The sequence below is a fragment of the Xylona heveae genome (assembly GCF_001619985.1).
Source record: "Xylona heveae TC161 unplaced genomic scaffold L228scaffold_15, whole genome shotgun sequence".
Taxonomy (NCBI): Eukaryota; Fungi; Ascomycota; class Xylonomycetes; order Xylonales; family Xylonaceae; genus Xylona; species Xylona heveae.
This window is the reverse complement of record NW_017264207.1, coordinates 5,294-26,985: the sequence shown is the minus strand read 5'-3', so window position 1 is coordinate 26,985 and position 21,692 is coordinate 5,294. Positions and strand designations below refer to the sequence as shown.

Below are 21,692 nucleotides of genomic sequence, written 5' to 3'. Positions count from 1 at the left end.
TGGAACAGATGCCTTATTATTCCGTGCTGCGTTGCCTGGCGTCAGGGGTCCACAGACGACGGGGGACCCTCTGTTTAGCGGCCTCGGAGACCCCACTTAGTAAGGTGGAGAGTTCAACCAGCGAATGTGCCAACAAACACCCCTGCAATAATTTACCATCCAGGCATCGCTGTCGCGAGCAAGACTACGGAGTTCATTGATCCTCTATCGTATTATGCATTCTTTGGTATCGGCATCTACTCCAATTTTGACCGATTCAACAGACGGTCCCGTAGGAGATGCCTCTCCCTCTGCGTCTCTCGCATCATGATCAACATCCTCTACCTTCCAGGCCGAAAAAGTTGTGCTCGGGACACTGGCCCAAAACACCACAGCAGCGACGATCAAGTTCGTCATGAGAGTTGCGCTCTTACTGGCTCCTACTCCGTATGAGAAAGCACTTCCGAAGCTCTCGCCGGCACGTAGTAGCGAAGTGGATAGAGCCAGCGTCTTGATGTCTGCGTCCAACGTCCCCAGTACCCAGTACATCCAAACATTTGTGGATTCGTATCCGACCCTATCGAAATTCAGTGGATTAGTGCCACGGTCGGTTGCGCCAGACTATGCGATGGCTGATCAGTATCCCCACGTACCTATATAGGATGTAAACACCTGCAGCCCTGCCAAACCCGTGACTATTGATATCCAAAGACGGGGTTGTGCGGGAGAGATCGGCTTGTAATATAAAGTGGTAAATCCAGGTGGCAGTGTAAGCCACGAAAATAAAGATCCAGCTCGCTTTTGCAGTGACCGAACGACGGAGGTATTTGTTATCGAGAAGGATTCCCAACAAAATGTCCACGACGAAAGAGACTATAGAGGCAATAAATCCAGCGAGAGCTCTACCTCGAACACTGAAGTAGGTGACCAGATAATTGCCTTCATAGGTTTGAGCCCATTGGGCGGTAATGAATATGGGAACCAGCATGAAAATCTCCTTGCGCTTGATAACGGACCAGAAATCCTTAAAGCCTTGCTTGATGGGTGTCCTGCGACTTCCAATTAATGGTTTTGTGCCATCAGAGCGAATCAATTTCTTTGGCTCTGCGATAGTCAGTGAAAGTGGAAGACCGAGACATTGCAGGGCAATGAGCACGAGATAGGTGTTCGGACTGATGCTGCCCTGCTGGTCGGCTTGGGCATTTAGACCTAATTGGATCGAATTTGCGATAATCTGACCGATTTTATTGAGAGACAGCCATATAGCGACTGGGAAAATTAGCTCACGTTCATGGCTCTTCAAATCTTAGGTAAAATACGTACTGTAAAAGCCGCGATTTTTCAGTTCGGGATATCCTACTCCAATGGCTGCCTCGGATGTCCAGAGCGCAGCAGCCTAAGGTGGGTATGTTGGTTAGGGGCGTGAAATTCAGCAGCGATGGATTTGATGTATACAAACCGAGAATCCACATGTCACCGCTCCGAAGAGCAGAAACCATTCAGTCCCATAGACACTGTTACAATATAACGCTGCAGAATACGGCGCGAATCCTAGAGTCCCAAACACAAGAATCCATTTTATGTTTAAGCGATTGCCCAGGATAGCAGAAATTGGACTGAAGAAGACCATGATTGCAAATGTAATGACATTGGCGGCATTGACAAAGAACGGTGAGGCTAATCCACCGGCTCCCAGATCTATAAAAACTGTCAATGTAATGCAAACCAGCAAGCCGGACTCGAAAGGATACTCACAATTGAGTGCTGTCCATATTCCTGGTTGCGTGAAACTGATAAAGCCCAGAACAATGGCTTGATAGAGTGTGCTTCTGTAAAAGAGATGAAACCTCTGTAAAACACCCCCACGATGTATAACCGTTGGCTCAAAAACCGCATTTTCGCTCATTTTCCTCTATTGCAAGCCAACTATCGGGCCTAAGACTTTCTTTGGAGATCGATTCTCATATGTGCTTAGCACTCATGATCATTAAAGTACTGGAAGCATTTGTTAATTAAATAGAACTTGAATTGCCTATCCAAGGAAACAATTTATGCTTATCGGCCTTGAATGTTTAGGCTCATCCTTGCCATCTTACCAGCTGCAATGTGGAGCCATGTCGTGACAGCAGGGGTAGGTGGCACAATGCATTTTCATTAGGGTGTCCGTTGGGGCCGGTGGAAACCGGTGGTCTTTGGTCTTTTACACTGTCAACCCGGACCAAGTTGGGAAATTTGCGAGTAGGACCAGACCACCTTGGGTCGGTCTTTTGAACATGCCTCCACCGGTCCGTGATCACCACCAACATTACCTTTTTAGGAAGTATATCAACAATCAGTCAGCAAAATTATGCCGAGAATGCTGGTGATTTGCCCAAATATGCACATTTATACCAGATTTATGCATAGATGGGTTTAGTTAAAAAAACCGCCCACGCCCGGTCTGGAGGTTGGTCTTTGCCTTAAAGACCAACCCAGACCAAAGACCACCTTGGTGTGGAAATTTTGAGCAAAGACCGACCCAGACCAGACCAACGGACACCCTAATTTTCATTTCATGGACATCGACCAGATCCTTGCTTCTTGGTGAAAGCTATCATAGTAGTTGCACTCTAAACTCCGTTGGAGTAATAATGTACAAATCGATATGTTGATCTGTGGGATTTTCAGCGCACTGTTAAATTTAAGCTTATTATTGGGAAAAAAAAGATCAGCGGCGGAACGTGAAATTTCTATGCATATTTCCGTTATCAACCAAAAAACTCTTTATTACAGTCTACATGCTTCTAATCTAAATAATTGCTGGTTGAATTTTACCGACTGTGTGCTCAGTTTTCAATAGGTGTCATCGCTTTAGTGAAAAAAAAAAAAAAAAAAGATACGTGCCCATCTGGATTCTCCTTGCCTTTCAAAGCTTCTCGATATCGGCCTCCTGTGCCGCTTTATCGCTGACACCAATTGTTTCAACATCATCCGGTAAACTCTGAGCGTACTTTTTCCTGGAGCAAGTATTAATACAGAAAAGCAAAGTACTCAAGGCGGTGGGCAGTGAACTTACTCTTGGCGATCATGGAAATATTTGACCCCCCAACTCATAGCAATCAATGCAATAGCACTACCAAGGGTAAATGGATAACCTTTGGGGAACCGAGGCGCTTCCACCGTTTTGAATACCAACAAAGGTGTCCACGCTGTTGTAGACTGTGCGATCGCGTTCATAAGCGTAAGGGTTAAGCTTCTCTCCGCAACATCGTGCTTTAGAATGTCATTGGCCCATCCATATAAGACACTGCTCATCGCCACCGAGCTGTAGGTTGTCATGAATGCGAACCATTTGGCAGATTCGGGCACATTCCAGACTGTCAGAATTATCAAACCTATAGCGTTCCATAGGTGAGACACGGTAATAGCACCCGCGCGGTTGCGAAACAGATCTGCGCCGAAGCAGATTAAAATAATATAAATGACGCCCAAAGCGGGGGGGATGGAACCAAGAGCATTGACCTTGGAATCCGAATACCGGCCCAGGGACTTTAAGAACAACAGGAATCCACCAGTGCTCGTGTTATTGCAGGCATTCCAGAAAAGAATGTCCCAGAACGTCAATACCCAGAATCTCCATCTTGTGAAGATGTTTATGAGCGTCTTCCACGTAAAGCGGGTGCTCGGGATTTGATGACCGTGTCGACTCAGCCGATCCTTGCTGAGCTGAATCTCCTCGGCGGAGAGGAAAAGAGAAGTGCATCGGTCAGGCGTGCCTGGCCATGTCACGATTCCGAATACCCCCACAACGAGCGTGATGACAGACGTAATGACAAACATCCACCTCCAGCCCTCCATACCGCCCTTGCCGTCAAGCTGACTGCTCGCACCGCTTTGAATCAGACCTGAAGTCAGGGTTCCTAGTGTAAGCCCGATATAAAACAATCCACCTCGCCTGCCCACTTCATCGCCTCTATACCAGGAGCCGAGGACGTAATGCACGCCGGGAAAAAATGCAGACTAGTCGAAGGCAATTTTGGTTTTGGTTAGAAATTGACTCTTCCTCGTGACAAAATTTCGAAGGGCTGATGTTTACCTCAAAAAATCCAATCATGAACCTGAATGCCATCAGGTCTGAATAGCCGCGCGCTTTAAACTGGGCAAGATTGAAAACACCCCAGCCAATATCAAGTGCGGGCAGTAGCCAGCTCATGGGGACATATGGGAAGATGAAACCGAACGGGAGCTGCCCTATAACAGCACCGACGACATAGATAGTCTGGAGATGAACAAGCTGGTTACCAGCAAATCCCAGCTCCTCCTTCAGTCCAGCAACGTATGCATTATCTGGGAGACTTTGTTAAAAATTCATTTTCAAAATACTCAGAAGATGGACTTACTAATATTGGTTTGGTCCATATACTTAACCCAATATACCTACGAGCACCTATGAGCATTCTCCACGTGATTCGACTATTAAAATGTATTTCGACTCACCAGAATGGCATAAGGGACGATGAGCATATCCAGTTTGAAGATCAACTTCCTCTCCTCCGGTGTGTCGGTTTCCGCATACCAATGGTACCATTTTCGAGGTCGAGCCGGGGACGTTTCAGCAGTAGACATTCTGCCAGACAGAGAGGTAACGGTCGCAAATGCACAAAGACGCTTTCTCTAAAACACATGGTGAAAGCTGGAGAATTTATCAATTGCAATTCTATCAAAAGTGGATAAAACACGACCTTTGCTCTCAAGGCGCAACAAAATTTCGTGATAACGTTTAGTCCAGTGTAGCGTGTGGCGGACGGTGAACCATGAGGTCGCCAAACTTCCCGTTCCCTGACTCTGCACGTTTCGGTCCGACCCCAGTTTACCGATTTGCACCATCCGCTAAAGCTCTCGCGCCATATGACGATCAAACAATCAATATCGCGACAGTGATTAATATCGGTCTGGGCGCTGACATGCCTGTCCATGTTGATGAGAGCGAGATCGGACTTTCCGACAATTGTCGGTTTAATGGCAAGTTCTTATCTCTGATGCGGAATGGATCCGCAGGCTTATGTGTGCCTGAGAGGTCAACAATGACAGGGTCTTTAGGTTCCTTGCACTTACCGGCAAGAATTGAAAGGATGCCGCAGGCAGATTCTCTGACACTCCACTACAATTGCGTGCTTTCCGTAGCATACGGCCTCGTTATCAATGCCGTATCATGTGCTTTCTGCCCTGGGTGGTGTTCGTGCGTTGTTCTGCAGGACGTTGAAAGCCTAGCCTTGCGCTTTTGCTCTTAAATGACCTGGTTCTTCAAGGCAAACAATACACTGCCAACGAACACAGAAAAACCCAAGCTCTGTTGAAGATCCAAGTGGTAAAAAGGGAAAATATGACTGAACTAGGTCAGCGGCGAGCCGACGTGCCACCTCATCTCTTGCACGAAAAGCTACCGACCGCGGCGACTAAGACAGAAGCAATTGTGGTCGAGAAGGAGATTAATGCGCATGAAACTGGGGGCGCCAATGCTTCTTCCACGTCCTTCGAGCTAGAAGATCATCCAATAGATCAACCCCGCGATTTAAAAGTAGCTGTTATTGGTGCAGGATTGTCAGGTGTATTAGCTGGTTCATTAATACCTGCAAAGGTACCTGGACTGAACTTGACAATTTTTGAGAAGAATGCCGATGTTGTGAGTACTGAGTCTCCCTGTATTATCATGAGCATTTTGCTAATTGTTCCTTTTCGCAGGGCGGGACATGGTAGGTTCTAGACAGTTCTGCTGAATGTGTTCCTTCCAATTTTCTAACCCGTGAACAGGTATGAGAACGTCTACCCCGGTGTGAAATGCGATATTCCGGCAAATGTATACCAGTCAACCTTCTCGCCAAAGACGAATTGGTCAGAAGAGTTTGCGCCAGGCGGCGAGATCAGGGATTATTGGCAGAGCGTTGCGAAAAAGCACAATGTTTATAAACATCTAAAGCTCAAGCATAAGGTACAAAAGGCGGAGTGGTTGCCCGATAGCTCCAAGTGGAAAGTGACCGTCGAAAATCTTGCGCAACCAGGAGAGGTAAGTTTCACCACATCAAAGGCAAGTGACACAAATAATAATGGACTCTTCTAGATACATGAGAACGAGTTCGATATCCTGGTCACTGCGATCGGCCGCTTCAATGCTTGGAAGCTACCTGAATACGATGGAATACAGGACTTCAAAGGAGAGCTTTTTCACTCGTCTCACTGGGATAAAAACTTTTCTGCCGCAAACAAGCGTGTCGCGTTGATTGGAAATGGCGCCTCTGGACTTCAGCTTCTACCGGAGCTGCAGAGAGTAGCCGATCATGTGGATCACTATGCACGCAACACCACGTGGATTGTTGACGCATTTGCATCTGCTGCGGTCAGAACGATAGAGCCAAAGCCGTTTTCCGCAGAACAGTTGAAGGAATTTGCAGATCCAGAGAAGTATCTAGAATATAGGCGAAAAGAAGAAGGCAGATACTACAGAAGATTTGCTGCCATATTCAAGGACACTCCTGAAAACAAGCAGCTCCGAGAGACATGGACAGCACTGATGCTGAAGCGGGTGGGCGATAAACCAGAGCTTGCTGACAAGATCATTCCAAATTTTCCGCCAAACTGCCGCAGGCCGACGCCAGGGCCGGGATACTTGGAAGCGCTTGCCAAGGAAAATGTGGACTACATTCAGACACCAATTCAGCGCTTCACCGAGTCGGGAATCGTTACCAAGGATGGGTTTGAGCGAAAGGTTGATGCAGTCATCTGCGCCACCGGGGCCAATATCGATCTGGCCCCACCATTTCCTGTCATAGCAAATGGAATTGATCTCTCCCAAGCTTGGAAGCCTGGCGGCCACTTTGGGTTCCCGTACACTTACCTGGGAGTAGCCACGCCTCAAATACCCAACGCCTTTTGGATTGGAGGTCCAATGTCGACGGGACAGAGTGGAACAGTTCCTAACAACGTCGAAAATCAGATAACGTATATTGCCAAGGTGATTCGAAAGGTACGGAGCCAAGGCATTAAGACGATAGTCCCTTCAAAGGCTGCTGCCGACGACTTTATCTCGTATAGTGACGCTTTCTTCGAGCGCACTGTTTGGACAGCCAACGATGACTCGTCAGAGTACAACAAAAATTGCAGATCGTGGTATAACGGCGGAGTCCCTGGTGGCAGACCTCACGGTATTTTCCCGGGTAGCGCAAGTCACGCAAACTTTGTTCGACGAGAGCCTCGATGGGAGGATTTTGAGTATACACATGTTAATCCCAGTGGTAATCGGTTTGCCTATTTCGGAAATGGATGGACATCAAAGGAGTTGCAGGAGGACGCAGACTTGACACCATACCTGAGACTTCCCTCTGAAATCGATCTTCGCTCGTATCATGAGGGGTGGTGGGATCTATAAGAAAAAATAATAGAAAGCAAAACCTAGTTAAAATTCAGGTCTGGCAAACGAGTTATGCATGTCATGCAATGATTTTCTTCCGTTTACAATAAGAGGTGAAAATAATGTATATATTTGCTGAGTCTCTAAATGAGCTGGCCCAATGGTTACTTAGCGTGCAGATAGGATATTACAAAAAGGATTTACGTCTAAGCGATACTATAATATTCATCTACCCTGAATTCTCATGGAAGCCAGCAATACATAAGAGTAAAGTTATACTGTCCACCTGTAAAGTAGCTTGTGCTGGAGAGCGTGGTAGTATGATACGGTGGAAGCACATGATGTTCACATGACTAATAGCCATGGGAAACTGAACGTCTCAATTATAGAATCTGAATTCGACTGCCAAGCTGAGGTTGTGAAAAACTTTAACATTTATTTTTCTATCTAATTGGCTGAAGCTTCCTCCTGATAAACATCGTACTTGTACTTGCTTCCAGGATGATCGTCTCGGAGTTGGTTTTGACCTTCTCCGTAGATTTTTTCTCGAGCAGTTAAGGGAGCAGCACCTTCTGATGATTTCTCCGGGTACAGTCCCCTCCTCCGGAGCTCAGGGATAAGCAGATCTACAACCTGTTCAAAGGTGCCGGGTGTCGTAACATAACCCAGATTGAAACCATCAATGCCCGCTTCGTTGACCCAGCGCTCCAATTGATCGGAAACCTTCTCTGGTGTGCCCACTGCGACAGGGCCGAGACCTCCTATCGCCGCGATACTTGCAATGGTTCGAGGCGTTAGACTTGGGACCTCTACGGTCCGCGCCGTGAGGGTCTCAACAGTGGAGCGAACTTTGTGGACTTCGAGCGAGTGTTTGACTGGGTCAATCTCTTCATCCAGAGGGACTTTAGAAATATCGATACCGGTCCATCCGGAGAACAGGACCAGTCCGCCCGTGATAGAGGCATATTTCTTTGCCCGCTCAAAACGTTCTTGGGCCTCCTCTTCGGTCCGACCAAGGATTGGAGTAAAGGTTGCGAAGAACTTGATTGAACTGGGATCCCGGCCTACCTCAGATGCTAATTGGCGAATTCTGGCAACTCTTGGCGCAAGTACAGAAGGGCTGTGGCCTGTAACAAAGATGGCCTCTGCATGCGTAGCACCAAACTGCGAGCCGGCTCTGTGCAAATGTTAGAATCATCATTCTGAACTGTCTGTGGAGTTGTCCTTACGGAGATGTGCCAGCTTGGAAGAGAAACGGTGTTCGCTGCGGGCTGGGATCAACGATGTGGCGCGACTCTAGATGGTAGAATTGGCCATCATGCTTGATCGTTCGAACTTTCTCAGGGTCTGTGTAGGTATCCGACGACTCATCAGCAACAACTGCATCGTCGGCCCATGATCCTTGCCATAATCTAAATCGATGTCAGTTTCGCTTTTGCTTCTTTCCGCGGTGATTAGGTACGCACTTGTAAACAACTCGCAGGTATTCATCTGCTTGTGCATAACGCTGATCATGTTCAATTGGTTCATCAAGACCAATAGCCTTGAAAGCGGCCTTTTTCCAAGATGTAACAATGTTCCAGCCCACCCTTCCATTTGTCAAGTGGTCGAGCGTTGAAAATCGTTTGGCAAGCAGAAAAGGGGGCTCAAAGGAAGTTGATGCTGTGATTCCGAAAGCAAGGTTCTTGGTGACGGCTGCCATGGCCGAAATGGGCTTTTTAAAAGACTCGTTAGCATTTCTTTTCCATTTTAAACTTGGGTCTTTCAAGCAATGAGAATGGGTAAACACATACAATGGTAGGGTCCGTAACAGGCCATTGCGCAGCTGTTCTGATACAAGGATCAAGTGAGTCCTGATAGGTGTCATATCCGCCATAAGTATCCGCAAGGAAGAGTGCGTTAATGTCTCCACGCTCCAGTATCTTGGCCAGGTTGATCCAATAGTCGAGTCTTCGTTTCGTGGCAGACCTGTCTTCAGGATCCTACCGATGGTCAGAAACCGTCATGCGATTCGTGGATGGAGAAAGTAAGAACGAACCTTCCACTGACCAGGCGACAAATGGCCGACGGTACTCATATCAAACGCATTGAGAAAAATGCGCTTCTTTGGGATCTGGGAATTGACATTTTCGCTGGACGCCATTGTTTGTGCTCGGATTGTATCACCACAGCCAATTGCCTGCTATTCTACAGAAAGACCAACGGATAGCAAAGTGAGATACAAATTACAGAACGCCTCTTCAATGCTTCCCCATTGAAGATATTAAATACCATGGAGAGCAGCAAGGTTGCCGTTACCTCTACCAGTATACTCTAGCATTTCACATCTCTTCAAATTGCAAATACCTTTGCTGGATTACGTGTGTAATCCTCTCCACCGTGTAGTGAGAGAAAGAGGAGTCACAGATAAGCTTGTGATTCTATCCGGGGAAAACACCCCTCCAAGCACCGATATCGCTGGAACTGGGATAATTGCGACATTGCCAGCATCGATTACTACAAAGACCATGGACATGAGCACGACATGGCTGACGAATGGCGATGGCGATAACCAACTGCGGACCGAGACGACCAGTTGGCGTTTAGCGAGCACATCAACCTCCCCTGACTCGCTCTAACCTCCACACTCCCCACCCCAACTATATATCCTGATACACCATTTCACCATTTCCCCTGGATGCCTCAGTCTTTGTGGGTCCCGCCAAGGAAGCTGTCGGGCTATCTCACCGGCGATATGGGATCCATGCCGAGCTTATCATTTCCCCGCTTGTGGCCTCGCATCTACGTGCTTTTGGATATTCGTCATGACGGGAACTTTTGGCCAAGACTTCCGGTTGCCAGGATGATTGATGTTTTTAGTATATCTGTGACTGTGGTAAGCAAAAGAATTAAAAGAAAAGAACTATTTTTCTTAAGAAAAGGTGTCTTGATATAACTAATATATGTGGTTTAGCTAAAGACCCGACTACCAAATTTACCTGTCATATTTGAATACTACCAAAACATAACCATTAACGACACATTAAGATGTACAGATGTTGATCATTGCCTGGAGATAAGGCCAAGCCAGCGTAAAAGCACGTGTAAGAATAGAGTGTGCAGAGGCGCTCTGTGCTACTTCAAAGTGCGTGCATGCAGATACCAATCACGCCATTGCAGACCAATCTGATCATCCACTAGAGAACCTGACGAATTTTCAATCTGCAGAGGGGCAATGCGAAAAAATGTTATCAATTGCAATGGCGGAATATATCCGCTTCATGGTTACGAGGTCCATAGTGGGAATGCCAGACGCTGAAAATATCGGCCTTGGTCCAATGTACAACCGGTTTGGCTACGGCCGTTGTTGATATGCTCTCGGACTTTTAGGGAGCGTCTCTTAACCTTTCAATTTCAATCTACAGAAGGGCAGACCCTTGCACTACAGGAACTTCATTCTTACCCAAAAGCAAAAATGTCGGTCGAGACCTTGACAACGTCTGAGATTCATATATACGGCAAAGACCTTTCTTACCAAGAAACTTCTACTACAAACCTCGTCGATTCTGCAGTGCATCAAAAAACGACAAGTCACTATTACAAGTGGCTGCTCGATGCAGATTCCACAGCAGACCTGACAGCAACGACACAAAAAGCATTGCTCCTTCACGCCCCATTTCAAGAATATCTGCTGGAGCAGCAGCATATAGTTCCAATTACGAAGACAAAAGATGAGATCCTCGTCAAGGTAAGTAAAGTGCCCAGGTAACTCAAGTTTCCTTCCGCGCCCATCTATAACACGTTCCAGGTCATTGCTGTTGGGTTAAATCCAATCGATTGGAAAGGACCGTAAGTCTTTTCGATATATTACCGTTGTATACAATCTGATACCCTTCAGGGCTTATAATTTCGGGATCCCAAGCCTGCCATGGGTCAATGGTCGCGACCTTGTTGGTGTCATAACAAGGGTGTCTGAAACACACCCGCGGCTCCGTGTCGGTGACATTATTTTGGCCCCCTCAACCGATTACCGGGACATACGAAAGGCTGCATTCCAGGAGTTTGCGGTAACCACGACATATAATGCCGCTCGAGTGCCCAAGAGTGTACCCATACATGATGCAGCATCTATCGGGGTTGCATTTGTAGCTTCTGCCTTGGGCCTGGGACTCTCTCTCGGGTTGGATTTTTCACAACTCCCAAGCAGCATTCGAGGCCCCAATCTGCTTAACCTACTTGAAACTGTCGACCCTGAAGAAATTCCCAGCGATATCCGAGAGCAGTGTCTGGCCAGTATTAAAGAGCCGGCACGGCCGGCCACGGGTGACTGGCTTGTGATCTGGGGTGGTGCGTACAGCTTACCCGTAGCCCCTAATAACTTGCTGATATGATCTAGCTTCGACCACTACGGGATTGGCGACTCTTCAACTTGCAAAGCTATATGGATTACGAGTGATTGGTATTGCCGACCTCGCTCGGCATGGACGTCGATTAAAACAATTGGGAGCGGATATTGTCATTGATCGACATGATCAAGACGAAGCAGTGCGCTCGATAGTATCTACTACAGACGGCAAACTACGTTTTGGAGTGGATATTGTTGGCAAGGAAACGGCAGAACTTCTTCAACAAGCTCTTTCAAAAGACAGCAGCAATCTTCCATCCCATCTTCTTGGTTTGACCGGTCTGCCGAAATCACGAGATTCCAACGTACGATATCACAGCGTTCCTATCAAGCTCTTTCACGAAGTTGCATCGATTGGAAACGAGCTTGTACTGTGGTTAGAGAAGCTACTATCAAGTGGTGCACTTAAGCTACCGGAGACTATCAGTGCTCCTGGTGGTCTTTCTGGAATTAATGATGCATTGGACCAGCTGCGTTCTGGACATGCGTCCGGGAAGAGAATTGTTGTTACTCTAGATTCATAGGTTCTTACAATATACTGTTCAAACTTAATAAATATTATTGAAGCTATCACTGGGCAAAATGCAGCGGTCAGTTGATCATAGAGAAATTGCTTATTGATCTAACTAGGAATTATAGAGAATTTTTTCACCTTTTACAAAGGGTTAGAGTCAGGGAATCTTAAGATGATAAAATATAAATGTCACGGCGACTGGTTCCAGAACCAGACTGACCAACAATGACATTGCTCCAGACCCTTATAAGCTCTTAGCATGTTATACACATAACAACCACAGGGTAGTCCTGTGGCTATATGCTGCATATATATTATGGGATAGAACACTCTGCCAAAGGGCAAGTGTTCTACTCTTGTTACATGGAACCTAGCTATCTCTCTCTCTCTGCTTTATCTCAGCTTGCTACTACCCTGCATACAACCGGTATCACTACATAATCCAAAGGCTCGGTCCTTACAATAATGTATTTCTGAAGTAACTCAATTACTCAAGAAAATTAATTAATATCAATTCTATAACAGTACAATATTTTATAATAATATACTTTTATAACTGGTATATTAGCTAAGGATTTTATATGTTTAAATATTAAATAAGATAGTTTATTTTTAGTAATACATTGGAAAACGCATTTTAGTTTAAAATAATACCTAAAAAAAATTTAGTCTCAAAAACATATATAAATAATAATAAATACAACTATTAAGTTATTACTAGGTAAAATATAGTAGTTAGTTAATTATAAAGAAAATTTTTACTCATAAAATGCAAGAAGCGCTGCTGAAGCCGCCTAATCTGGCGGTTTCTTTTTCAGGCCACTGCTAACTTGACTTGACTTGACTTTGTATTCCTACTCAATCTTAGGCTCTCACTAGAACGGCGCCTAGGGGATGCTATAGGATAATCGCGGGCCTCGCCCGCTTTCATCGGTCAAAGTTGCTGGTCGCGTTTGTATTGAAAAGTAAGACAAAACTAGGAGATCGGGCGAATAATGATTATGCATCATAAACTAGCTGCATCGATACGTGGTATTCATAATATAATCAGATATGCCAAGTTACTTGAAAAGCCTGCCATGCTGTGTAACCTACCGCGGTGACCCTACCACCCAAATCACTTGCTTCTTGAAAGCCGTCTTCGCTCTGGTCGTAGGCTTATTCTTGCGGAGTTCCCTTTACTTCTTTGTCTCTATGATCGCATGCCCTATGATAAGCTGGCTGCTCAGGCTTGAATGACAGCAGGCACAGCCGATGGCGTTGATGCGACTGAGTTATTGCGGTGGCACCCATCCGATCTCCTCAACGGCCCAATGGACCCACGGCCTGTGCTCAGCATCAAGCATGCCCCAAATACTGGACATGAGCAATGACGGCCATCCCCTTACCCAGATGTTACTTTGGAACCTGTCGAGAACTACGCAGAAGTGGACAAAGACGGCCAGGGGCTCCTGGGTCGGTTTCTGCAAGTGCTGGACGAAGCTCTCCGGTTGGACGACCTGCCAGATAAATGCGTCCACTATGTCTGAGCGTTGCCTGCTCTCGGACAGACAGAAGCTCAGCTGTGCGCGAAGCGCGTTAATAGCATCGTCGTACATGGACGCTACCGCATGGTCGTCCGAGGAAGATGTGGAAGCGTGTATGTTGTATCGAAGGTCCCGGAGCAGAGGCGAATGTATGTGTTCTGGGCGATGCGATGCAGCCCATCGAGTACGTCCGTGAGCCAGCAACGGGGTTAGGGACCGGTATAGCACGTGGCTAGAAGCTCTTGCTGGAGCTGGTGCATGCCACGTATGAGAAAAACCTAGCCGGGCATCCCCCACTCGCCAATGAGCAGAGACAGAGATTCATTTCTCGGACTACCAAGAGCTGCAAGGATGTGTGAGAGTTGCAATTGAAAAAAGACTAAAATCGCTCCGTGCTTCATTTGCAGTGCAGTCCGTGGGATGGACTCACCAAAGTATACAGTGAGAATACTGAAGAGCCAAAGATTCTCGCGATGTGCTTCGCTGCCTTCTCTCATCAGGCTAATGGCAATGCGGCTTGCTGCACCGTGGAGTGTCAGTGCGCGGCTGATCAACTAGTCTTTTCTCTCCATATGCTGTTGAGTCATGTGCAAAGCTGACAAGGCGAGGATGGAGCCCATGACGTAGTCGCACTAGGCACCAAGCCGGACGGCCGTAAACTTCCAAGAACTTCGCTGGGACTCGTTGTCAGAAATTGTCATGTACGTCATCGTGGAGAAGTTGTGAAGCAGCTCCAGCTCGAATAGATTGATATTTAGCTGGAATGGGCCTGGTTGATGGTCGAGGGGAGAGTCTGTCTCATGCACATTCGCTTCTTCGAGGAACAGACAAGGAGTCCCATGTTTGACACAGTTCCGACAAGAAGGCTTATGTTCGTCACACTCTGACCATTGGAATATCCAGTGTCATTCGAAGCATTGCAAAGTCTGGACCCGGGCATATCTGCCACGTTCTTCAACGGACCTTGACCTTGCGCTGCTTGCAAGCTTTACACCCAATCCTCGTTTTGGGACGGCGCCGCCCCAGGCGCGAGGCTTCATTTCGTACAGGCTGCCCCTCTTCCATTCATTCGCACTCCCGGACAATCATCACGTAGATATCCTGAGGAGAAAATGCGAGAGGTGGATATTTGCAAGAAACCCGAGTGTGTGCGGGCTGGAGAATTGTCGGGAAATCCTCCGGGATTAGGTCAGCATCTATGTATGACCTGGACGATGCCTCCTGAACCCGAGGTATGCAAGGAACTCTCGTTCCACCCGATCTGCAAGACCCACCTATCGTGATTCAACCATCCACAAGCTTAGGATCCCGACACATTCCATGACTCAATCGCGTCTGGAGGCGGGGGAATCGTTAACTCTTCCGTCGCTAGCGATTATGACTGCCTGGATCAGCCACGAGGTCGCCACGAGGTCGGCAGGCGGCCGGTCATGTGACCAAACAGGGCATTATTGCTGACATGTTCGTATTCTCGATGTAATCAGCCAAACAGATGCGAATCAAGGCTGTACTACGTAGATGTACAGACCAGCATCGTTGCCGCATACGTCGATCATCAACTGAGTTGGCTTTGCGAAGCTTTGAATCGGATTAATCGATCTTTGGTACGTGACCGCAGCAATGACTTCAGCGTGCGTTGCTGACATCTTGCTGGAAAATTAGCATATAAGCTTGACGGCCTACTTTTGGATCTGGATGGTATTGGTTACGTACGAGCACGATATCCTTGTGCATGCGAGTAAGTATTGTGAAAAGCCCGCAATGAACGCTCTACTTACACTTCAAGAATCTTTGCCCGCGAAACAAATATTTCACAATGGGTTGCGGAAGTTCGAAGCCGGCATATGAGGATGCAGCGAGCTACCCTTCGCGGCCAGTAGCCAACGGCCCAGTTTTGCAAGATGGCCGCGGAGCGCCACCACAACCTTACCAACAGCCAAACTCCAAGAAGAAAAAGGCTGTAAAAGGGGGAACAGCAGCGGGTTTCTTGAGCACGCTTGCCGGATGAGGAACGCCAAGAATAAAGAAAGAAACAGTAGGGGGGCTTGTTGCACGGGCGTATGTGTGCTCGACATGCAATAGACAGGCAAGTAGAGGACTAGAAAGCATGTCAAAAACATGAACACGATCAAGAAGAGACTGCTATCCATGTGTAAATACTAGGCAATGTTCATTCTTCAATATTTAGTTGTTGCTCACTCATCTATCATCGACTTATACTACTGTTTGTTTACTGTTTGAATGCATCGAAATGCCAGGGATGGGAAGAGAGACATGAGAAGATATCAATAAATGCTGTTAATTTACACAAGGGAAATAGTTCTTTCTCTTTCTATGACATCAATATCAATCATAAGAACAAGTGTACCGCAAAAGCAATGGAGACTAACTCATGATACCATTATTAGAAATATGCAGAATATTTCATCCAAACACAGAGCGAGAATGCAAAACTCCACTGGTGTTATTCACATTTTGACTATATTAAAGAGCTGCCCCTTCATTCCCAAGAAGTAATCCGTACAGTAATATCTAGCGGTACCGCGTGCTGTGCCTCTGCGTGTCCTAGAAGGTTGGTAGAGTAGCTAGTCTATCATGGGTGAACCAGAAATGACCTGGAAATCTGTGACACCAGGGTGTTGGTTCCTAAAGGAGGTTGTCGATGAAAGGTATGTACTGCTCGGCACATGTCGTGTTAGATGTCGGGACTGTGCCTCGAAAGTATGCCTGAACATGTTCGATATAACAGTCTGACGCTCCCTGATTCACAACTGTATGCTGCATTCCGGAAGAGTTACCCACGAGTCAGCCAGGTGTTTTGTTCGGGGCTTGGAAGCAACTTACACCAATAGCCTCCTGCAACAAAAGGACCGAACCCGGAAATCGAGAAGAGCTCTTCTGTGCCCTGCGATAACAAAACTACTTAGCCGCGATGTGTGCGAATAGGTATTGTAGGCGGGACTTACGATATCAAGGGCGTTATTGGATCGATGGTGTTGCTGGCAAACACGATCGGGAAAAACGTAGTTTTGTTGAGTCCAATCATCGGGTCTGCGCAGAACGAAGACATGGTCAGCTGCTGCACTTACGCGAATGGTCGTAGACCTTTGTGAGGGACAGTTTCAGTGATGCCGAGGTAAGATTGAAAAGACAGCTACTTACCCCGCACAACCATGCTATCAGGCAAATGCGGTCGAAATGACCTGCAGACAATAGTGTCCACATAGATGGGATAGAGATCACCAATGTATTTGCTCGTATGAGTTGCGTACTCGACATAATCCTTGAAGTCTTCGATAGAGGTTAAGCTGTTTGTACGGTATGCATCTGCGCATTGGATAATGTGATTAGCATCGTCGGTGATGATGGCATTTTGGAAGGTCTGGGCGAGAGCAGACACATTTCCTTGCTCGACTTGATGTAGGATGTCAGCCATGACTGGGAACTCGGCGATTGGGAGGTATATGGTGTTGAGAAAAAGGGTCTTGAGATCTGCATAGGTCACCATGGTCGGTACCTGCTGAGTCTGCGCTCCGCTTATTGGGACCGGACGGTTATGAAATTGTTGAATGATGTTGTCCAATCTGCCCGTGATGTTCTCGGGGGTAGGTCCCCAAAAGGAGCATCTCTCAGGGCCAGCAGAGTGGCATAAGCTGACGAATTTCCCTATAGCTTCGTCCATTTGATCGAGGTTGGCGGTATAATCATTGTGATAGTATAGTTCTGCGTTCACGACACCATCGAGAATCATGCGCTCCACGCGGTCGGGAAACATGGACGCGAAAGTGGCGCCGGTGACGGTCCCATAGCTAATACCGTAAGCCCACAGTTTGGCTTCTGCTGCTTTCCGACCGGTCATCACGGCCTCGGCTTCAATAAAGGTAAGTAAATCTCTGGCAACTGCCGGTGTAGTCACATAATATCCGAAGGGCGACTCGGTCTGGACAACATGGTTGCACCATTCCCCGTATACTGAGCTTGAATAGTACTGGTCCTCGAGCGATGTAGATGAGATGTTGGCAATACCCGTATTATGCAGCCGGTAAAATTCCTGCCTTGCCTCTGGATTCCCCGAGAAGCAGTTGAGACTTGGACCGCTATTGTTCACACCACGGGGATCAAAGGAGACTATGCTGTAATGGCCTCCAAACATTTCCGCTGCGACGGTAGCTTCTGTAAGAAGGAGGTCGACACCAGAACCGCCAGGACCGCCTAGCAGAGAGTCAGTAAGAGGACTGCGGTGTATAAATTCTCGCGTGTCTTCTTTTGAGCTTTACCGGGCAGGAGAAGAATGCTTGGGGACTTGGAGGTGGCATTCTTGCCCTCGAGTTTGATGAATGCAATTGAAGCGTTGCCGAGGCTCTTGTTTGAATAATCCAGAGGAACTTGCAGTCTGGAGCATTTGAAGCCGTCGAAACACGGTTCCCACGTGAGGTCGGCAGACGGTTCAATCTAAATGTGACTAGTCAGGAGAAACTTGTCTGTCTTCTAAGATTGGGCGGATAATGTCTCGACAAAATCTCTGACGGACGAAGACTTACATTGTCAAACCCGTAGACCATGCGTCGATCATGGCAACCCGTGTCTGTGCATCCCAGACTCAAATTTCTGAACAGAATCAACGCAGTTACAAACCGGCGCATTGTCATCTTCGCAATGTTTATCATCGTAATTCCTTAGTTGTTGCTTGTAGAATAAAGAACAGAGTCAGGACTGTGTATTGTAGCCAGATTCATCGTGATATCAGAGACTAATTTATACGCGTTGCGAGCCTCCAGACACAATTGATGCAGCGAGCTCGACAGCTTGACTTGCCCCCTTCCTCTAGAGCCGTTTTGTTGCCGTCCAACTCCACTTGTACGAACTCGCCAATCAATCTCTATTTTAACATAACCAAACTTCACTGTCGGTCTCATCCTCGCCTCAACTGCTCCGGCAATGTCACCTACTAAAGTGGCACTGCTCACTAGGTCCTTAATAAGATAGGCGAACTGACTACGCAGTCAAAGTCAGCTGTGTGTGAAATGCCAGTCACTTGGCGTGGCCGTGTTATGATTTGCTTGAATCAGACGCATTCGTTTCTCTTTAACTTCGTAATCCGTAACAGGAGGCAGTAAAGCTCACGCTCCAGCCCCACCTGTACGAGGGAGCCAATCAAGAAGCATTCAATATGCATTAGTCTCTCGATAAAAATTTAGTCCCCGTTGATCCGTGATGTCTGTGCAGTTTGGAGGCGCAGCAAGGGGACTTGATTACCTCATCAGAACCTCCATTACAAAGTACCTCCATTGTATGCTTGGTGCACACGATCCGTTTGGATCAATGTAATGAGCCCAAGATCTTCTGCTCTGCTGCTTTCTGCAGAAATTGAACCCGTTGATTACTGATGTCAATCAACAGATTGCTATGGACTGTGTGCAGAACGAGAAGAAGGCCAAGGCGACCAACCAAGATTGGAGAAAAAGGCCCCGCCGGTTTGCTCCAAAGTCGAGGCTAGGGTGTAAGACATGCAAGTGAGTCCCGAGTGCAGCTCAGATAATTGCTTGTTTGCTCCATTCATCATGCCTCTAGTGTACGAACTCAATAACTGATCATCAACTTCGCTGCATCTCTTAGGATAAGAAGGGTCAAATGTGACCTAACTAGGCCGTCGTGCTTGAAATGCAAGTCTACAGGCCGCACCTGTGATGGCTATACAGAATCGCTTCATGGTGGAGAAACAGTGATTGAATCAAGCCATCCTTGCAAGGTCAATATCGACGCTCTTACAGCAGAAGATCGTGTCAGCTACCAAGCTTGTACTGCAATGATCGCAAGTCATCCAGGAGCACGACAATGGCGCACTCGAAGCTACCATTTTCTCGATTTACACAGACTGAGGCCCATTATGATTGATTCAGAGCACGCAGAGCCTATACACTTCTTTGAATATTGTTCGCTCAAACACCTGAACACATATCAGCCCTGGAACAGGTCATGGCAGAAAACGCTCATGTTTTTCTGCCAAACAGTACCATCGGTGCGGTCAGCCGCCATTGCCTTGGCTCTGCTTCATCGGGAACGCTTCGACGGCAAGTCTGCTACCAGTAAAATGGCCAGGCAGGCTCCTTTATTCTACTATACTCGGGCAATTCAACTTCTTCTGAATCAGGATTTGCATGGTAACGACGATCCCAAACGTACAGCCATTACCCTTTTGGTTTGCTATCTGTTTACCTGCTTCGACCATCTGGTAGGCAACGATTTACAAGCGATGAAGCATTTGCGTGGAGGCGTGGAGATTTCGCGCAACATTGACAAGACTTTTCAGGACAATAGCAACATCAATAACAATGATGATAGCAGTCGAGAAGGCACTCCCAATATATCGGAAATTCGCAAGCTCATCTACCAGGTCACAAGCCAGATCCATCGTCTTGATACGCAAACGGTAATGTTTCTACTTGACTGGACTCCCATGGACATTGACACGATGCCGGGATACCAGCTCCGGCCCTGCGACACTGCATTTCAATCCCTTGATCAAGCCACTATCTACCTGCAAACGGTCATCTCTAAGGTAATCAGACTACGCCATACGGAGCAGCAAATGTACCCCACGCATGAAACACCGCCGCCACCTTCATTGTGGTCGCAGAGGACTATGCTTCTCGGGCAATTGAAAACATGGTGCAGTTTATTCGAGGCGATGTTGCAGCAACAATATGGACCTTGCAGCTACAATGATACAGACCCTTGTATAACCCTGCTACGGTTACAACATACCATCGCGTGGATCTTCCTGAATGGTTACGGACCTGGAAGGGAAATGGAATACGACGCTTTCCTGATTCAGTTCCAACAATGCGTGGCCTGGGCGGGTGCCGTGGCAGCAGCTCATGAGCAATATGTCGGCTCGTTGGAGCCAACATTTACCCCGGAGATCGGCATCCTCCCGGCGCTGTATATAATTGGGTCGAAATGCCGACACCCCCAGGTCCGACGTGAGGTTCTGGGTATCTTGCGAAGACAACGGATCCAGGAAGCAGTCTGGGATAGTATCCATACTGCCGTACTGCTTGAACGAGTCATCGAGATTGAAGAGAGCGGCGGTACTCCAGCGGGGGCAGTAACACAGATTCCTGCGTGGCAGAGGATCGAGGCATTATCCTGGCATCGTGTCACCAGTGGAGATTCTGTGCCCAGATTAGACATAACGTATACCTTCTGTATGCGCGAAGGGGTTTACGTCGAGTCTCTTCCAATTTAACGCTACGTTGTTACCTTCCAAAGAAAAGTATATTAACAATAAAATCAAGTTGAACGTACGATTTCTGGGCGCTGGATACTGGGAGCTTAAAAATTAAACTGAGTTTTAGATAAAAACAATAGCTTAAAAATTATAGTGTTGAAAATCTATAATAAAATAATAACTTTAATAAAAAAGAAACAAGCTAAATCAATCCAACCCCGATCTCTTTTTGGCATCTTGTACAACTGTCAACCACCAGGGAACTCACCCCACCACCACGCGGGGCCCCAGGCACCTCCACGAGCACGAGCACGAGCACTAGTCCCAAGTCGAAAATTCCGGTTCAGGTTTGCCAAAAGGCCAGTCGTTCAACAACAACCTTCGGAGGTGGAATTGGCTGAAAATTGCACCAAGTCTAATCCCACGCTCCCTGAGCATCGCCATGCATTTAAAAATGGATTGCGACCGCTGGATCCTGATCTACGTCGCTCCAAAGTTGGGATTCTGGGGGAGATATCGTGGGGTTTGGGGATTTTGGCGCTAGAGAGAAGCGAGAGGGTACGTACTGAGAAAAAAAATACGGATTGGGATAGTGCAGAGGTACGTACTGAGAAAAAAAATACGAATGGGGTTAGCGTTTAAAAAAATAAAAATAAAAAATAAAAAAATTCATT

The 21,692-nt window shown here is 47.1% G+C and overlaps 9 protein-coding genes across 9 annotated transcripts; 4 read left to right on the top strand and 5 right to left on the bottom strand.

Annotated features, from left to right (window-relative positions):
• Positions 1-204: 204 nt before the first annotated feature.
• On the bottom strand, positions 205-2,083 carry L228DRAFT_286164 (hypothetical protein; the record flags this gene model as incomplete). Its single annotated transcript, XM_018336421.1, has 5 exons — positions 1,735-2,083; positions 1,439-1,677; positions 1,303-1,375; positions 633-1,248; positions 205-556 (listed from the first exon to the last, which is right to left on the bottom strand). Exons 1-5 carry the CDS (start codon positions 1,883-1,885, stop codon positions 205-207), a joined length of 1,431 nt encoding a protein of 476 aa, XP_018184482.1. The 5' UTR covers positions 1,886-2,083.
• A 947-nt stretch (positions 2,084-3,030) lies between these two features.
• On the bottom strand, positions 3,031-4,584 carry L228DRAFT_215611 (MFS general substrate transporter; the record flags this gene model as incomplete). Its single annotated transcript, XM_018330091.1, has 4 exons — positions 3,031-3,978; positions 4,055-4,305; positions 4,359-4,395; positions 4,456-4,584. 4 exons carry the CDS (start codon positions 4,582-4,584, stop codon positions 3,031-3,033), a joined length of 1,365 nt encoding a protein of 454 aa, XP_018184481.1.
• A 286-nt stretch (positions 4,585-4,870) lies between these two features.
• L228DRAFT_225060 (putative flavin-binding monooxygenase) lies at positions 4,871-7,600 on the top strand. Its single transcript, XM_018330367.1, has 4 exons — positions 4,871-5,641; positions 5,701-5,711; positions 5,770-6,022; positions 6,077-7,600. Exons 1-4 carry the CDS (start codon positions 5,342-5,344, stop codon positions 7,379-7,381), a joined length of 1,869 nt encoding a protein of 622 aa, XP_018184480.1. The 5' UTR covers positions 4,871-5,341; the 3' UTR covers positions 7,382-7,600.
• Positions 7,601-7,810: 210 nt separating this feature from the next.
• Positions 7,811-9,859, bottom strand: L228DRAFT_234555 (xenobiotic compound monooxygenase, DszA family; the record flags this gene model as incomplete). Its single annotated transcript, XM_018330668.1, has 5 exons — positions 9,402-9,859; positions 9,157-9,345; positions 8,830-9,077; positions 8,593-8,775; positions 7,811-8,540 (listed from the first exon to the last, which is right to left on the bottom strand). Exons 1-5 carry the CDS (start codon positions 9,504-9,506, stop codon positions 7,811-7,813), a joined length of 1,455 nt encoding a protein of 484 aa, XP_018184479.1. The 5' UTR covers positions 9,507-9,859.
• A 958-nt stretch (positions 9,860-10,817) lies between these two features.
• Positions 10,818-12,271, top strand: L228DRAFT_241968 (oxidoreductase; the record flags this gene model as incomplete). Its single annotated transcript, XM_018331373.1, has 4 exons — positions 10,818-11,090; positions 11,151-11,191; positions 11,241-11,689; positions 11,739-12,271. The coding sequence occupies 4 exons, from the start codon at positions 10,818-10,820 to the stop codon at positions 12,269-12,271; spliced, it is 1,296 nt and encodes a 431-aa protein (XP_018184478.1).
• A 1,730-nt stretch (positions 12,272-14,001) lies between these two features.
• Positions 14,002-14,347, bottom strand: L228DRAFT_251448 (hypothetical protein). Its single transcript, XM_018333561.1, has one exon. It carries the CDS (start codon positions 14,282-14,284, stop codon positions 14,066-14,068), a length of 219 nt encoding a protein of 72 aa, XP_018184477.1. The 5' UTR covers positions 14,285-14,347; the 3' UTR covers positions 14,002-14,065.
• A 405-nt stretch (positions 14,348-14,752) lies between these two features.
• L228DRAFT_251446 (hypothetical protein) lies at positions 14,753-15,307 on the top strand. Its single transcript, XM_018333560.1, has one exon. It carries the CDS (start codon positions 14,900-14,902, stop codon positions 15,068-15,070), a length of 171 nt encoding a protein of 56 aa, XP_018184476.1. The 5' UTR covers positions 14,753-14,899; the 3' UTR covers positions 15,071-15,307.
• Positions 15,308-16,081: 774 nt separating this feature from the next.
• On the bottom strand, positions 16,082-18,865 carry L228DRAFT_251442 (alpha/beta-hydrolase). Its single transcript, XM_018333559.1, has 6 exons — positions 18,329-18,865; positions 18,065-18,239; positions 16,950-17,999; positions 16,754-16,838; positions 16,632-16,692; positions 16,082-16,565 (listed from the first exon to the last, which is right to left on the bottom strand). The coding sequence occupies exons 1-6, from the start codon at positions 18,434-18,436 to the stop codon at positions 16,434-16,436; spliced, it is 1,611 nt and encodes a 536-aa protein (XP_018184475.1). The 5' UTR covers positions 18,437-18,865; the 3' UTR covers positions 16,082-16,433.
• Positions 18,866-19,090: 225 nt separating this feature from the next.
• Positions 19,091-21,159, top strand: L228DRAFT_251439 (hypothetical protein). The gene is made up of 2 exons (XM_018333558.1): positions 19,091-19,300; positions 19,404-21,159. The coding sequence occupies exons 1-2, from the start codon at positions 19,194-19,196 to the stop codon at positions 21,034-21,036; spliced, it is 1,740 nt and encodes a 579-aa protein (XP_018184474.1). The 5' UTR covers positions 19,091-19,193; the 3' UTR covers positions 21,037-21,159.
• The last annotated feature ends 533 nt before the right edge of the window (positions 21,160-21,692 follow it).

Coding starts and splice junctions, on each gene's coding strand:
- L228DRAFT_251442 (XM_018333559.1), bottom strand. CDS start 18,436: ATGACAATGCGCCGGTTTGTAACTGCGTTGATTCTGTTCAGAAATTTG. Junction 18,000..18,064: donor AAGCATTCTTCTCCTGCCCG/GTAAAGCTCAAA, acceptor ACTCTCTGCTAG/GCGGTCCTGGCGGTTCTGGT. Junction 16,566..16,631: donor TGTTGCAGGAGGCTATTGGT/GTAAGTTGCTTC, acceptor TCCGGAATGCAG/CATACAGTTGTGAATCAGGG.
- L228DRAFT_225060 (XM_018330367.1), top strand. CDS start 5,342: ATGACTGAACTAGGTCAGCGGCGAGCCGACGTGCCACCTCATCTCTTG. Junction 6,023..6,076: donor ATCTTGCGCAACCAGGAGAG/GTAAGTTTCACC, acceptor GGACTCTTCTAG/ATACATGAGAACGAGTTCGA.
- L228DRAFT_251439 (XM_018333558.1), top strand. CDS start 19,194: ATGGACTGTGTGCAGAACGAGAAGAAGGCCAAGGCGACCAACCAAGAT. Junction 19,301..19,403: donor CTAGGGTGTAAGACATGCAA/GTGAGTCCCGAG, acceptor TGCATCTCTTAG/GATAAGAAGGGTCAAATGTG.
- L228DRAFT_251448 (XM_018333561.1), bottom strand. CDS start 14,284: ATGAGAGAAGGCAGCGAAGCACATCGCGAGAATCTTTGGCTCTTCAGT.
- L228DRAFT_251446 (XM_018333560.1), top strand. CDS start 14,900: ATGCGAGAGGTGGATATTTGCAAGAAACCCGAGTGTGTGCGGGCTGGA.